This window comes from Marmota marmota, unplaced genomic scaffold (assembly GCF_001458135.2).
Source record: "Marmota marmota marmota unplaced genomic scaffold, marMar, whole genome shotgun sequence".
NCBI classification, from domain to species: Eukaryota; Metazoa; Chordata; class Mammalia; order Rodentia; family Sciuridae; genus Marmota; species Marmota marmota.
In genome coordinates this window covers 54182469-54195868 of record NW_025999900.1, presented here as the reverse complement: position 1 = coordinate 54195868, position 13400 = coordinate 54182469, and the positions used below count along the sequence as shown (strand labels likewise).

The 13400-nt window shown below is 35.9% G+C and overlaps 2 protein-coding genes across 13 annotated transcripts in view; one reads left to right on the top strand and one right to left on the bottom strand.

Moving 5' to 3' along the window:
- Eml5 (EMAP like 5) overlaps nucleotides 1–1967 on the top strand; it is a 194718-nt gene extending 192751 nt beyond the window's left edge. Inside the window, exon 47 of the mRNA XM_048799527.1 lies at nucleotides 144–1967. Within this exon, the coding sequence (XP_048655484.1) occupies nucleotides 144–180 (37 nt within the window). The 3' untranslated portion in view covers nucleotides 181–1967. The remainder of the gene's footprint in view (nucleotides 1–143) is intronic.
- A 1459-nt stretch (nucleotides 1968–3426) lies between these two features.
- Zc3h14 (zinc finger CCCH-type containing 14) overlaps nucleotides 3427–13400 on the bottom strand; it is a 54652-nt gene continuing 44678 nt past the window's right edge. For 5 of the 12 annotated variants that reach the window (XM_048799147.1, XM_015494615.2, XM_048799149.1 and 2 more), the window contains 7 exons: nucleotides 11905–12064; nucleotides 10919–11151; nucleotides 7400–7520; nucleotides 6403–6539; nucleotides 5923–6014; nucleotides 5024–5130; nucleotides 3427–4499 (listed from right to left, as the gene is read on the bottom strand). In XM_048799147.1, coding sequence (XP_048655104.1) covers nucleotides 4493–4499; nucleotides 5024–5130; nucleotides 5923–6014; nucleotides 6403–6539; nucleotides 7400–7520; nucleotides 10919–11151; nucleotides 11905–12064 — 857 coding nt within the window. In that variant the 3' untranslated portion in view covers nucleotides 3427–4492. The remainder of the gene's footprint in view (nucleotides 4500–5023; nucleotides 5131–5922; nucleotides 6015–6402; nucleotides 6540–7399; nucleotides 7521–10918; nucleotides 11152–11904; nucleotides 12065–13400) is intronic. The other 7 variants (XM_015494647.2, XM_048799152.1, XM_048799154.1 and 4 more) reach the window with 3 other exon arrangements.

Sequence of the window (13400 nt, the reverse complement as noted above, 5' to 3'; positions counted from 1 at the left end):
AATAAACTCAACATTTTCTAAAGGTAGTATATATATACTTATGCAAATACAGAATAAAGAGTTAATGGGAAATACAAACTTCTGAAAATCTAGAAATGTAATGAACTCCCTTACATTTTTTTTTTTTTTTTTTCTGATTGCAGTTTATTTGTCTGGAAATGTGTACATATGCCTCACTGAAAGAATGGATGTTGGGAAGACAACACATATTAACAGTCTTTAGAGATCAGAATTACAAAGAAGAAAAACAACCAAAACCAAACTCTGCATGGTCAAGTGGTGCTAACTGCAGACTAACAGGGAGAGATGCCCAGAATCATCAAGACTAGTAGAAGATTGCTAAGTTCAAAACATTTGCTATACACACTGTCCATAATTCATTCACTGCCAGATAATTACATTGAAGGAAGGATTGAATACTCATTGATAAAAGCCACCCCATTATTATTGAGGAGTGCAATTTTGGCAAACCTGTTGGGGAGATGTAGGGTACAGCACTCCTCAAAAGACTCCAAAATGTAAAAACCCAACTCGGAAAATTTTCATCTTCCTTTTAGGAAAACTATTTCCTTTTTTTTTTTTTTTCCAATTAAGTATTTTATTCTTGCATTTCCATTTAGAAAGGAAAAGCCACCTCACCCTAACAGAACAGTTTTCAAAAGGCAAACATTTTCCCTATGGAAACAAACACAAGTTTTCCTGGAGAATGTTTCTCATACATTAATAACTATAAGGACATTTCTCCTTGTAGTTTGAATTTAGGAACAAATCCAAAGTTAGTAGTGTATGACTTGCTATATTTTCACTTCTAAGCTGTCAAATCTTTTTGTTTAAAAGCCATCTCTATATTTGAAATTTTAAGATTATAGCCTCATTATTAGGAAGGCAGTATGATGAACAATCATTTCCAGTGGTCTACAGTTTTGGGGTTTTTTTTAAGGTTTTCAGATAACAATAGTATTTAAGTGGAAGAAAGCACTGCATATTAAAGATATACGCTATAAACATTTGATTAACATTAAATTCACACAAACATAATTTAATAATTATTGGTATAAAACTTTTATAGCTTTTTCTATTGGGAAAATTTTAGTTAGACATATTGCCACCCCTCCATCAGCTAATTTCCAAAATATATGAACCTAGGTCCATTTGAAAACTTGTCAGAATCCCTTCTTAGTGGATTGAGGTTGAACTTTTAGATCCACAGTCCTTTTCACTTTAAATGCTGCCAAAGATCAGTAATCACTGTTCAGGAATTTGCTGTTTTAGTCTATCTACTAATTCTTGAAGACTGAAAATTAAATAGAGTGCTGCTTAAAAATATATTTTTCTAAATGTAAAGAAGTTAAAGATGTACTACTGGTCCTATAAATTTTTAATTTACTGTTATTTTCTTTTATAGTATAATAGGTAATAGAAACCCTTAGATTCCTGGGATTCCTAGTTTAGTTTGGTAATACATAATGAAGATTCCCAATATCTATTTTCTGTGGCCAACACTGGGAATACTAAAATGACTAAATTACATCACAGAAAGCCTAATCAGTGATTGAACCTGGTCAGTTTTAAAAGTAAAATAGCTGTCTCTCAAGGGTTGAATGAGGGATTAAAGAAACTTGACACATAGACTATATTCTGTCATTATTCACAATAAAAGATTGTCCTAGCTGGGTGTGGTAGCACATATCTGTAAATCCCAGTGATTTGGGAGGATGAGGCAGGAGGATTGCAAGTTTTGAGGTCAGCTTCAGCAACTTAGACCCCGTCTCAAAGGCTGGGGATGTGGCTCAGTGGTTAAGCATCCCAGGCTGGGTTCAATTCCCAGTACCAAAAAATAAATAAATAAAATTTCCCTAAACCAAGGATAGTGGTATACAACTCCAATGCAAGCTACTGAGGAGACTGAGGCAGGAGGATCACAAGTCCAAGGCCAGCCTGGGAAACTCAAAACCCCATCTCAAAATTAAAAAATAAATAAATAAGGTTGTGGGGGTATTGCTCAGTGGAAGCAGTGCTTACCTAGCGTGCACAAGGCCTTGGGGGTTACATCCCCAGTACCACAAAAGAAAGGGGGGCGGGATTTCCTAAATTAAACAAAACTTTATATTAATTCTATTCAACATATTTTATGAAGAAATTAAAGGAAAAGGCATCCGGGGCCAACCTCACATAAAAAGAAAATTACTGCAAATTTGAGCCTGTTGTAGTTTTAAATTTTCATTATTAAGTGTGTCGTTTTGAGGAAGACAAAAATTTCAATTCCATCACAATATAGTCAAACTATATTCTTAAGGAAGTAATCTATATAGCACAAACTGCTTCCATTGCATTTTTGTCCATCAAAGTGACTAACCTGGTAAGTCAGCCTTAATCACTTAATCACTGCTATGGCAGTTTCCTGACTGAAGGTCACCTTGACTTAAGTGGGCATCTTACCACCTTGCTGTATTAGCCATCAACTAAGGGAAGGTGTAACATGACCACATAAAATCTGCCCTATATTTTTTTAGCCTAGAGAATTATTTTTGTGTGCAGCATTTATGCTCCTGAATTTACAACTTGAGACTGGTGGCCACTGTAGTCCCAATTCTTTTATGTCTATACATGCATGCCAAAGCACATCACACACTTTGGTATTAGTCCCAATTCTTTTATGTCTATACATGCATGCCAAAGCACATCACACACTTTGGTATTATTTACTTCATTATCACCAACCATCTTCATCCCCCTTCTGTTTTTATAGTGGTTCATTTTAGACTCTGTTAGACCAACCAAATATTTTAGGGTCAATTTTAAGCTGCCCACAAACTGAAAGATAAATATTAAAACAATCAGATTTTAGCATGTTATTTCCATGTAAAAGATTTACGCTAAACCACTTAAGCCCTTGTTCCAATGGAACTATGAAAACTAGAAACCATTTATAAATGATAGTTTAAATAAATCATTTAAAAACAAATTTCTTCTGCAGAGATGCAAAGCATCAACACTGAAATGAACAAATGCCTTAAATTCAGTGGAGCACTCTGAGAATGAAGGGGACTGTCACCTCACCTAGCCTAGCACAGTGGTTGTACCGCCCTTGTGTGCTTTGTTCTTTCAGTGTTTCAAGTCTTCATTTTGGGATCTCCACAGCCAAGTGCAGCTCACCAAATGGTTTAACAACTAGTTGTTTCTTCTCCCAATGGAAAAACCAATGATCACAACAGTAGAAGCCTGGCTTTATGATCTTAAAATGCTTTTTATAGATGTGGGTTTATTATCCATCCTTCAAGAATATGACTAAGTCAATCTTTTTTTTTTTTAAACAGTTAATTTGGTCCTGAAAACATCTGAATCTTTATTATCCCATCTGCATTAATTCACTCTTTACTAACCACTTTTTAAGATTTAATTTTTAAAAACACTACTATACATCAATAAAATCAATTATCTGTTTGTTATTTAATTCTAAAGCATTAGACACATCTTGCCTTAACAATTTTAAAAACCACACACAAAACTCAATAAATACAGTAGGCCAAAAGTTTCATCCTATCTTGCAGTTTACCCATCTGATCTCTGTAATTATATAGCTCTGTCATTTAAAAATATGACTTAAATCTAATTTTTACATTTCAAAAATGATCTTCAGTAGTAACCAAGTGTATTTTCTGTGGAGTTATTTCTGAGAATGTTATTTTTCAGAATGTGGGAATATATATTTATAATCTGTTTAAAAGTTTGTTTTCTCTGATCCTAATGTATATACTTGTAAAAATTTTTGTATATTTTGTGACAATGTAGTTCCCCAAAAAGTTTATTTAAAAAGTATGTTAATAGTAAATGAAAGTATTTTAAAGGAATTGTTCATATTTTTTGCACTTGTCATTCCAATTGCTTTCTTGTTTATGCCCATCCCACTCCTTTCACAGAAGGCAAGGGACATAGGGACCACTGCACCAAAGTGGCACTCAAACTCAGAGGCCTGTACTACCATGTTTTTCTAACTAAATTCTTTTAAAAATTAAAACAGATTTGAGTGACTATTTTAAGCTGCCTCAATACTTTTGGCCACTCCTGTTTTCATGGTGGACTACAAACATCATATCATCTTTGGGAAGAGTGAAAGCAATTCTGCTTTCAAAATAACAGCACTCCTCAGTACAGCCAGTGGTCCTAAACTGAAAGAACCATCACTAACAATGATGGCATGTGCTGAGACTGAAGCAGCAGTGTACAAACATGCCTCAAATGTTTTAATAGAATTTAGCTTTTCCTTAAACTGTCTTTTCATAATCAAAACAACAACAAAACACCCAATGTTAAAACTACTTAATAAACTTACAAACTTGAAAAATTAGACACTTCAGATAGACAATAAACTTCATGTTATGAAAGCAATATATTCCAAGTTTCAAAGATTCGACAAATTCTGTAGAATTATCTTTCATCAGTAGATGGAACCTTTCAAACTGCATGATCTTCCACCAGATAGGACTGGGCGTCATTCACTAAATAAACAAAAACCAAAAAAACACTTTTAATAAACTGCTTTGTACCCAGATGTATCATTCAGCCAGCTAAGGAGTTTCTTTGGACAAGGAATATTGGTCATGCAGTTACATCAGACTTTGTTTAAAAAAAAAAAAAAAAAAAGTCAATTTTATAAAACAAAATATGTAACTCAAATATAGGCCACAATAAATTATGTTCAAACTTCCTTTTTATAGTTTACAATTGCTAATGTCTAAGAAAATGATTTGAGATTCATAAGTACTACATACACACATAGCATAGTTTATGATCAGAATTCAAAGAAATCTGATGTGTAGGCTAAAAATAAGTAATCACAAGATAAAATAAAATTTGGTCCATAGTAAATCATTTTGCTAAAGGGTCCCTGGTACAGTTAAACAAGAAAAAGAAAAGAGTGATAGTTCAATTTCTCCCAGGTTTCTGGATTTATACATTAAATAAGCTACATACTAGAAAAATATTTGAAAATGACATCAAAAGAATTAATTTTCATCTTTACCTGGTTTGAGGTCGAATCCATTTCAAGGCATGTCTTGGTGGTACAGTAATGGTGGGATGATAGAATGTACAGTCCGGTCTTGTACACTGAGTGTTAAATCTACAGTGCTACATAGAAACAACAGCATGAATAAAACAGCAGCATTCAATAACATGCATAAAATTAAACACAACTTGAGAGTAACCAGCCCACCCCTAACCATTAATGGAGTAAGATACCTGGCAACCCTTGATGAATGAACCTTTCCCTGGGATGAAAAATCCTAATCAAAGAATCACAGCAAGTGGAATTTCAAACCTTAGCATACCATACAGACTTCTAATCAATATAGTATTTATCCCTCCATAAACTGCCTAACATCCCTCATCAAAGCTTTTGTGAGTTTGTGATGAGGCCTTACATATTCTGGTTAAGCATTCTACCACTAAGCTATGTCCCCTACCCTGAAAGCCTTTCAAATAACAATCTTCAGGCTGGTATTTCAGAGATATTCACTCTGAGCAGCCAGCTACTGATACATCAACAATCTTTAGCACACAAAACCATCAGTTCAAGTAAAGCAATAATTCTGAACTTCATTATCTCAGTCTGTTATGAGGTTAAAAAAACAAAAAAATCCCAAATGCTCAGGGGCAGGAAAAAACGGAAAATATGGCAAGCAAAGCTGACCCCTATCCTCTCAGAGCTCAAAATACTAACATGAAAGAGGTTCAGACCACTTAACATGAAGAGCCACAGAGCTCAGCAACAACCAAGAACCAACTTAAAACAGTTCTTGAAGACAATAAAGTCAACTGACAAAAATGATATAACACTGGGAAGGACAAAGAGAGGAAGAGATGCAATTTCTTAGTGATCTTCCACACTAAAATGATTTTGGGGAAAATACAAGTTCTTACTTTAGGATGGTAGAAGGGACATTCCATTTTCTTACATGCTGGGAAGTAACGGCAGAGCTGACTACTAGAAGATGGTGTTGGTGTTGTAACTGCTGACAAATGTAAGAATAAATAATATCACATTTGACAAAATAATTTTTATTGCAATCTAATGATTCCTTTTTAGTTGTCAACGGACCTTTATTTATTTATATGCAGTGCTGAGAATCGAACCCAGTGCGTCATGTTAGCAAGCACTCTGCCACTGAGCCACAATACCAGCCCTAATGATGATTTTAATGGAGGTGCAAACCACTTAAATTAGTATGCTAAGTTTTATGTGTTCACTAGTCAAGATAAAATACTTCAGAATTCTCTAGAATGGGCATACTAGCTCTGTAAGACTAGTATGATTAATTGACCATGTCAAAATTATTTCTAAATTTCTTTTTCTCATGCTTTCTTTTTTTAACCTAAATGCAGTAGTATACAGTCACTAACCTGGTTTTGGAGGCAGTACTGGAATTCTTCTACTCATATGAGTAAAGGGACAATCTGGCTTAGTACACTTTGCATCAAATTTACAATTTGGATGAACAAACAAACATTTTTCAGCAAATTTACAATTGGGGAAGGCTCTACAAAACAAAGCACATTATTCACAGTTAATATTCTCAATGCATTATTATTTTTTTGTAAAGTGGCTTCTTGTACTCCATCACTACTTGTTTTAAGAAATGCAGAAGTCAGAGGAAAAAATTCTCCCATTTTTAAATGAGGCTAAATATTATAATAGGATAAAACTATGTCCTTCAAAGCCCGGAGCAACACAAAAAGGTTTTCAAACAAAAGCCAAACCATCAGAAAAGGTAGATTTGTGTGTGTGTGTGTGTGTGTGTGTGTGTGTGTGTGTGAGTTAAGAGACATGATACTTTATCAGTAATGTCTATCATTTGTGAAATAAACTCAATACAGCAAGCACATCCTATGGGCCAGGTACTGTGCTACACAGATTCATGGTCTCCTTATGTGTAACCACATTGCTCCCACATCAAAATTTCATTACAGTAATTAAAATGTGGAAATACTCTATCCACGGGACAAGAGAAAAATTCTAAAAGCTATCTCACGAACCAGCTAGCTGGTCAAAGAAAACTAAATGAAGTTTAAAAATACTTTTCCATTACCATAACTAAATTTCTCCCCAAATCCCCAACAAAATTTTTGCCTGTGAACACAGTAATACTAACAGAGGTACATAACTATGTACCTATCTCCTTAAGTACAAACATTTAAGGAACCCAGACATTTCAGTTATCTAATAGGTCCAAAGCAAAAGAAGCACCCCCCCAAAACACACCTGTATGCATGCAGCACAAGTAAGCTACTCTACCGAGGGCCACGGTACATATGACTGTATTTAGTTATGAAAATCAAACTTATCCACCAAAAACAACCCCACAGAACTGAAAACTAGCATCAGTTTTATGTTACTCACTTGCAAGGTGAAATCGGATGATGGTATGCACATTCATCCCCATTTTTACAAGCAGGCCAGTACTTGCAGCGCTCCAAAAGCTTTTCTGGTTTTTGTACCACACTCAGTTCACTCATCTCAGCTACAAAGGGGAAAGAATTAAAAGTATCTCATTAATTATGAGCAATTCAGTACATGGTTCCTTTAATAAACTTCCGTTAAACCCCAGTCTTAAAATCTTAACATGTTAAGTTTACAATCCTATATAATACAGGAGCCCAAATCTGATTAACTATAGTATAAACAAAATTCCATAGGAAAAAAAAAGATTACCAGGAAGGAGACTATAACTATACTCCTCTCATTGTAAAAACGAAAAGTGAACAGTGATTACATACCTAAGGCCCAAATTTTCATCAAAATCTCAGTATCATTTGAATTAAATATAAAAGACATGGGAGGATGTCAAGTTGGGAGCTAATAAAATTAAATGGAAACCAAAAACATAAGGTGATAAGGAAATATAAACAAAATTTCATATTCCAGCAAGATTCTGAGTGCTCAAATGTGTTCCCATTTGATGAGGTATATTCATTAAGTCTGGGTGCTAAAATCACAGCACTGTCTAAAAAGAGGAAAACAGCTTTATTTAAAATGTGTCAGAAATGTCATTGTCTATAGGGGCTGGGCAAGTCATCTCTCAGAGAAAATATGGCTGAGTATAGAATGATAATTGGCAGAAAGAGAGAGGGGAAGAACAACAACCTGGAATGATCTCACTGCCTCTCCACTAATTCATGTCCAATTAGGTCAATTCCTATGGCACAGGAGAGGGGACCTGTGTTGCCAGATATTTATCCTCCCATTTCAGTTTTTTTTTAATGCCTTTTTTTTTTTAAATGCTTACAACTAATTTACATTTAGAACACTGAATAAAACAATTCAAATTATACCTAAAGGCCATTATCAGCTGCTCGCTTCTGGCCTAACATAACAGCCAAAAAAATAGCATCATGGTGTTACATGTTATGTGTTCATATTTGTGTTTATGAAAGTAAATTATCACTGCAGCTGTATTCCTCCAGTCCTCTTGCCTGAGGTCAGGCAGGTCAAATCTAGCTCTGCACCTTAAGAGCTCAGCTAGACATACTGGGTAAGTGTTATCTACCGTCACTGTACTTCAGTTTCCTTATCTATACAAAGAGAAAATGTCTTCCTTAGAATCTGATGGTTATATGGAAAGAAGAATGCAAAAGAGGCAACCACTTATAACCTAATTTACTGATCCTAGGACACAACTTTTGTCCTCCTTACAGAACATGGAACTTGAATCCAATCACATAGCCCAGACAGGAGCATCATTAAACAGCTATTATGACCATGCCTAATACATAAACTTTCTATTCTACTTTTAAAATAGTAGGGGCAGGCTTGAGTTGTAGCTCAGTGGTAGAGAGCTTGCCTAGCATGTGTGAGGCACCAATCCTCAGCACCACATAAAAATAAATATAATATCGTGTCCATCTACAACTAAAAATATATATATATATATAATAAAAAAAAAGTAGGGACTTGGGATGTAACTCCATGACAGAGCATTTACCTAGCAAGAGCAAGGCAAGCCCAGTATCACAAAATAAAGAAAATTGGTAGAGTCATTTATTTTAAATTCAGCTTTAGATCTAAGATCTAAAGAATACCTCAGAGCCTGGGAAGAGGAATTTCCTAATTTTTAAACTTCTGTTTTTATTCTTGAGGAGAAAACATGTCCTGCCCTCCTCCTAAACAACACATTTGTGGCATACACACGAGGACCCAGGGCAAATGAAAATTAATTATCAAAAAGCAGCATGGCTGGGAAAAGGACTGAAATAGCAAAATACTTAACAATATTAAGGAAATGAAACACTTTTTACAAGGAAAATTTCTCTGATGAAAACCCTAAGCAACAGACACAAAAGTCATGCCTCTGGTTTTCCTCAGCTGACATTTATTTCATAAGTTATTTCAACTTTTCATATTTAAGTTTTAAGAGACAAATTTACTTTTTATTGAAAGCTACAAAATCTATGCTGCCAGAAAATGATGGCCAGTAGGGTGGCACTCTGTAATACCACTAAAAAGCAGAACTTCAAAACTCCCTTCTTCGAGGCAGATACTCCTTGTGACAGCTCTTCAGGAATCTCTCATGCCACACTCATGTCCTTGTTACTACAAAGCTTTCGTCAGGCAGGAGCAAATCACTGCAAACCCCAATCACAGCACTGGGAAAGGAAGCTCACCACTCATCCCAGCTGTCTCCACCACGGCCACGGCACCTGTGTAACCTAGGCAAGAATTGTCACTAACATATTATTCATCGTGTCACTGCTACTGTACATACCAACTCAGCCTAACATGAACACCCACATTAGAATGAAATTAGATCCTGACAAAAAATATTAGTCTATCAAATTGAAACACAGGGAAAAAAAATTTAAAAACAGATACATAAGAGTAGTTTAAAAAAAAAAACAAAAAACAGAACTTCCTCTTATTTTAGACAAAACACAAAAGTCAAGAAAGCTATACTACCTGACTATTGCAGTTCATCCCTGGTAACTATTTTTAAATTTTCCCTGTTAACAGGGTCATAATTTTCAACTCCTTCCACAAACCAAAATAATGACACCTATATCACTGGCTCACAAAAGGAAAAGCACTCCAAGATAACAGTATTATCTCACTAACTCATCATCTCCCTCAACAGTATACTTTAAGCAATTGGCAAAATATTCAATACATTTTTATATCTCTGGCAATAAGAGGGGTACTTGGGGAAAATTTTTTAAATTACTGTTTTTCTTTGAATCTGTTCATTTTTAAGATTTAAGAATTCTCTCTCCTGCCAATGAAAGATGTTTCTAAAAATTCCCTATCATGAATGAAAAAGGAGCAGTGGTACTATAGTTCCTTCCACTGGTATCCGGGGGGACAAGAAAAGTTGGTGATAAAAAAACATCTGCCTGCCTAAATGCATAGCACTACCTGAAGTAGTCTCATGTAACTTCTGTTAAATATTATGCTTCAATATTCAATCCCAAGATGTATCCTGATAGATAAGGTGAAAAACTCTTAAGAAATTTTACAGAGGTGGAAAGAGCATCAAAAATCCAAATTCACTTTTCTCTCAAGTTAATTGATAAAAGATTACTGCTGGTATCATGAAAGAGTGACAGCAGTTTCTAAAGGGAGGGGAAAAAAAATAAAGTAGCCAAGGCATCAAGATGATGGTTCATTCTTCAACAAGCATAGTTATGTGGCAATTTAGATTTCATCACCAAACTCCATTTAAGTGTGGATAACAGCCCCGCTGTGAAACACAGGAGAAAACGTCTGAGATATAACAGATGGTTTTGTCTGAAAGAAGAAAAGGCCATTACTGAATATAAATAAAAGCCAGGCCTCCAACCAATATTTATTTAAGGTAAAAGAAAGAAGTCAAGGATTCCCTTTACAAGTCAGCACCCTGAGAAGGGAAAATCTGAGCTCTCAACACACCGTAGGAAAAGCTACCATCTGGGTCACCAAGCTGCCTGCTCATCAACTGCAACTGCTGTGGGTGGAGGAGACCTTTGAGTCCCTTGTTTGAGGCTGCAGTTTGGTTTACGGGTTTCATTCCTTCAAAGCACATGTCCTCCTCTTGATCTGACATGTATCCTGGGGGGCTGGGGACACCATCCAGCGTCACTATAAACTTGGGACTTGCAGGTTTATCTGGTTGTACAAGATCTCTGCCAGACAGATAAAAAATACCATAGAATTAGGGAAACAAACACAAAACGCTGAGCTCCTAAAGTGCTCTTCAGCAGAACTATTACTCCCTTGCTTGGTGTTTGGTTCAGTAAAAAAAGACTTGCTAAGATTCCAAGTACAGCATTAGAGGATTCCTGATAACACAAGGTGGCCATGCCTAGTCACTGCAGCATCACCAGTGACCTAACTTGTGCTTACTAAAGACAATCTCCCCTCAACACTGACTCCACTGTCCACCTGATCCTCCCTAGGTTAACGTGGAAAAAAAAAACCAAAAAATTAACACAGATGCCCAGATCACAATGGCCAGCAGTTTTATGTCTATACTAATTTTATTATCTGTACTTTTCTTCCTTTATAGAATACTTGAACCATTTTCTAAGGGAAGAATCTCTCAAACTCAATCTACAAACTGTTTTTAGAAAAATGTCCTGATTCTGGTTACCTGGCTTTTAAAATTTCATTTTGTGCATGTGCATAAAGAAAAAAACTCTTACTGAGCTAAATTATATGCTAAGTTTTATTTGTAGATCAATGGATTTCTGAATAAGAAAGATGAACTGGAATTGTTGAAAACTGCATTCAGGTAACTATTCATGGCCTAGCTACTGAATCAATAAAAGCACCCACTGCTGGAAACTGGGGCAGGGAGGAGGGAAGCTGGGAACTACTGGTAGACCTGCACTATCTAATCACACAAATTAGCTACACAAGAAAAAGAAACCATCTACCGTGTCTGCATAAGGTGTCCTGAAAGTACCCGAAGGGTATCTGCAGTCTTCATCCCCGACTCTTGGTTTGGTGCCACTACTATTTCCTCAGACAGCTTTGGCTTCTTCAGAATAAATGATCTTGTGTCTGCATGGACCATGGATTCCATGTCATAGTAATCTGAGCCAAAAAAATTGGCCATAAATGTTTACTTTTGAATACACCTTTTATTCCCAACATCACACATGTGAGAAGAATGTCAATCTTTTATAAATTACAGTTACTTTCAAAGGAAAATCACAACTGGTTCTTCTCGGGAAAAGTGTTGTAATTCTATCCCAAACATCTTTTCAAAGAACTCAAGTAGTCCCTTCCTCATATGGCACATTACACATGACTTGAATGAACACTCCCTGCCTACAACAGAGAAAGGTTCTCCTGAGATTCATTTAAAAGGATATTATCAACCACTAAAAGCAGAACAGTTTTTTCTAAAGACATGGAGAATTATAGATGCCTAGAATCATGATACACATGTTGAACTACTTTTCTAAAATCTATTTTGCTCATTCTACACAGTAGTCCTTACAGAGAAGAACAAAACCTGCTAAAAATAATTCATGTGGCTTATTTTCTACCTGATTGTAGATAGAGGACTACTTTGAAAGGGAATTATCACAAATGGGCATTACACTGACGTTCAATGCAAATAACCACAAGCTCGTATCATCTACAATATGCTTGAGACTGACTATAATATATGAGACCTACAGCCCAGAATGGATATGGCTGACCTATCAGTATGCCACCAACTAAATTTAATATTTTTTAATAACAGGGACCAAAATTCACAGGATATTCACTCCTGAACAAATAATTACTACACAGCTGAGAGTACTATGCCAGATACACAAAGAAAAGGGGGGGAAAATAGACATATACACAATTCCAGAACAGCACGACCTCAAAGGGATACAAACAAGTGTTGGGAAAATACAAAGCAACCTGCTCAAACTGAAGAATCAAGGAAAAGCTTGCCAAGGATGAAGAGTTGAGTGAGTATTAAAGGAATGAGTGCCAGAGAGCAAAGAAAGCACTTCATGCAAAGAAAAGCACATGTGGCAAAACAAGGGAGTTAACAAGGTCTATGAGAAAAAGGAGAAACGTGGAGTGGCTGCACAGGTTGTGTGCAGAAGGCTGAGCAGATGAGTGGCAAGAATACAATGAAGGACGTTTTATGTCTCAATTCTTTGGATTCTGGTCTGGAAGTAATGAGAAATGAACAGATTTCTATGTAGAGAAGTGACATGACCAAGTTGGTTTTTAGAAAAACAGTGTTACAGAAGGACATGAGTTCTGAGATTCTTCAACCCTCTGTCCCTATAACATATCTGAGAGGGGGAGAAGACACACTCCACACCCCATCAGCACCAGGATGTCCCAAGAGCTGCCATTCGAACCACCTTATCAGGAAGGGACACCCCTGCTCTCCCCAGCAAGAGTAGAAAAGATGGCA